At 52.0% G+C, this 1,472-nt stretch overlaps 1 protein-coding gene across 1 annotated transcript; it reads right to left on the bottom strand.

Annotated features, from left to right (window-relative positions):
* Positions 1–371: 371 nt before the first annotated feature.
* LOC134378786 (chloride intracellular channel protein 4-like) lies at positions 372–1,022 on the bottom strand. Its single transcript, XM_063098093.1, has one exon. The coding sequence runs from the start codon at positions 1,005–1,007 to the stop codon at positions 372–374; it is 636 nt and encodes a 211-aa protein (XP_062954163.1). The 5' UTR covers positions 1,008–1,022.
* Between the last annotated feature and the right edge of the window lie 450 nt (positions 1,023–1,472).

Raw genomic sequence — 1,472 nt, forward strand, 5'->3', positions numbered from 1 at the left:
ATGGCTACTATTTTAACAGTTAAACATTGCACCTCAAAAGTTCTGCCTTCTATACACAGTGAATGGACACAACGGCGAGGGCTCCAGAGAGATGGCAAACTACCTCTGCAGTGAAGTTTGTGTTGGAGGGTCTCCAAATGAGACGGGGGAGGATATGGGAGGTAGGCAGGGTAAAAGGATTTTACAATAATACTGCTTAGGAGTGTACATTTTAAGATAACTACTATACCTTGTCTATCCTTGGCCCTAATCTTGAATAACTGCATGTTCATGCAAAACACAATTTCTACTTTATAGGAATAAGAGCAGTCTGTTAGGAAAAGCATATTCTTAGGGGAAGACAGAAAGATAGCTCTCTCGTAAGTGCTATTTTACTTGGTAAGTCTTTTGGCTACATCACTATATGCTATTTCAACCTCCTGACCACTGGGACAGGTATTGGTGAACTCATCCCTACTATAAGCCTTAGTTAAGTATCTCCAGATGCCAGTCATTCCTTTTGGGATATCAAAGTTGCGATATTTTTTGGCCACCACCTTGAGAATGTGCAGTTTGGGCAGCAGGTTGCAATCAGCTAATGTCATTTCATTGCCGTCCAGAAATTTACGTGTAGAAAACTTAATGTTCTCCATACTATTCTCATCAAGTTCATCAGGGAGGGGAGAATTCAGATATTCATCCAGTTTCCGCAGTGTTTTCAAGAGACCCCTCTCCAGTGCTTCGTTAGCCTCTGGCCTTGAATTCCTGATATATGCAGAGAATTTGGCAAAGATGTCCATTCCAGCAGTGTTTGATGCGGGGTGTTCTGGTGAAAGCGTTAAGTACTTGGGAGGGCATGAGACATCTTCAAGAAATTCCTCGATCTTATTGACATCCGTTTTGACTTCATTGTTAAAAGTTATAAATGGCGGGTGGGTCCCAGGAGCCGAGTTCTGCAGGTCTGCGGGCTTCCTTTTCAGGTCAAAGGTTGCGGCACTAAATACAACGCCTTTGAGCCAAAGAATCATGAAGAGCCTCTGGGAAAAGGGGCGTTTTCCTACGCTTTCCCCATCACTGCCAGCCTTGAGGAAGAGCTCGAGGAGGGGCTCTTTGTCCTCCTCCTTCCGTCCGTTCAGCGGCATCGAAAACGCCTTGGCCCGCTCGGCTGTGCTCCGCGGGCGGCGGCGGCGGCGGCGGCTGCTTCTGTTCCGGGGTCGCTGCTGTTGCTGCTTCTGCCCCGGGGTCGCTGCGGCGGCTGCTGCTGCCCCGGGGTCGCTGCGGCGGCTGCTGCTGCCCCGGGGTCGCTGCGGCGGCTGCTGCTGCCCCGGGGTCGCTGCGGCGGCTGCTGCTGCCCCGGGGTCGCTGTTGCTGCTGCTTCTGCTCCGGGGTCGCTGCTGCTGCTGCTTCTGCTCCGGGGTCGCTGCTGCTGCTGCTGCTGCTCCGGGGTCGCTGCGTCGGCTGCTGCTGCTCCGGGTCGCTGCGGGCGGCTGCTG

This window comes from Cynocephalus volans, chromosome 5 (genome assembly GCF_027409185.1).
Source record: "Cynocephalus volans isolate mCynVol1 chromosome 5, mCynVol1.pri, whole genome shotgun sequence".
Lineage (NCBI taxonomy): Eukaryota > Metazoa > Chordata > Mammalia > Dermoptera > Cynocephalidae > Cynocephalus > Cynocephalus volans.

Bases quoted from the DNA above. Each gene is read 5' to 3' on its own strand.
- LOC134378786 (XM_063098093.1), bottom strand. From the start codon at position 1,007: ATGATTCTTTGGCTCAAAGGCGTTGTATTTAGTGCCGCAACCTTTGAC.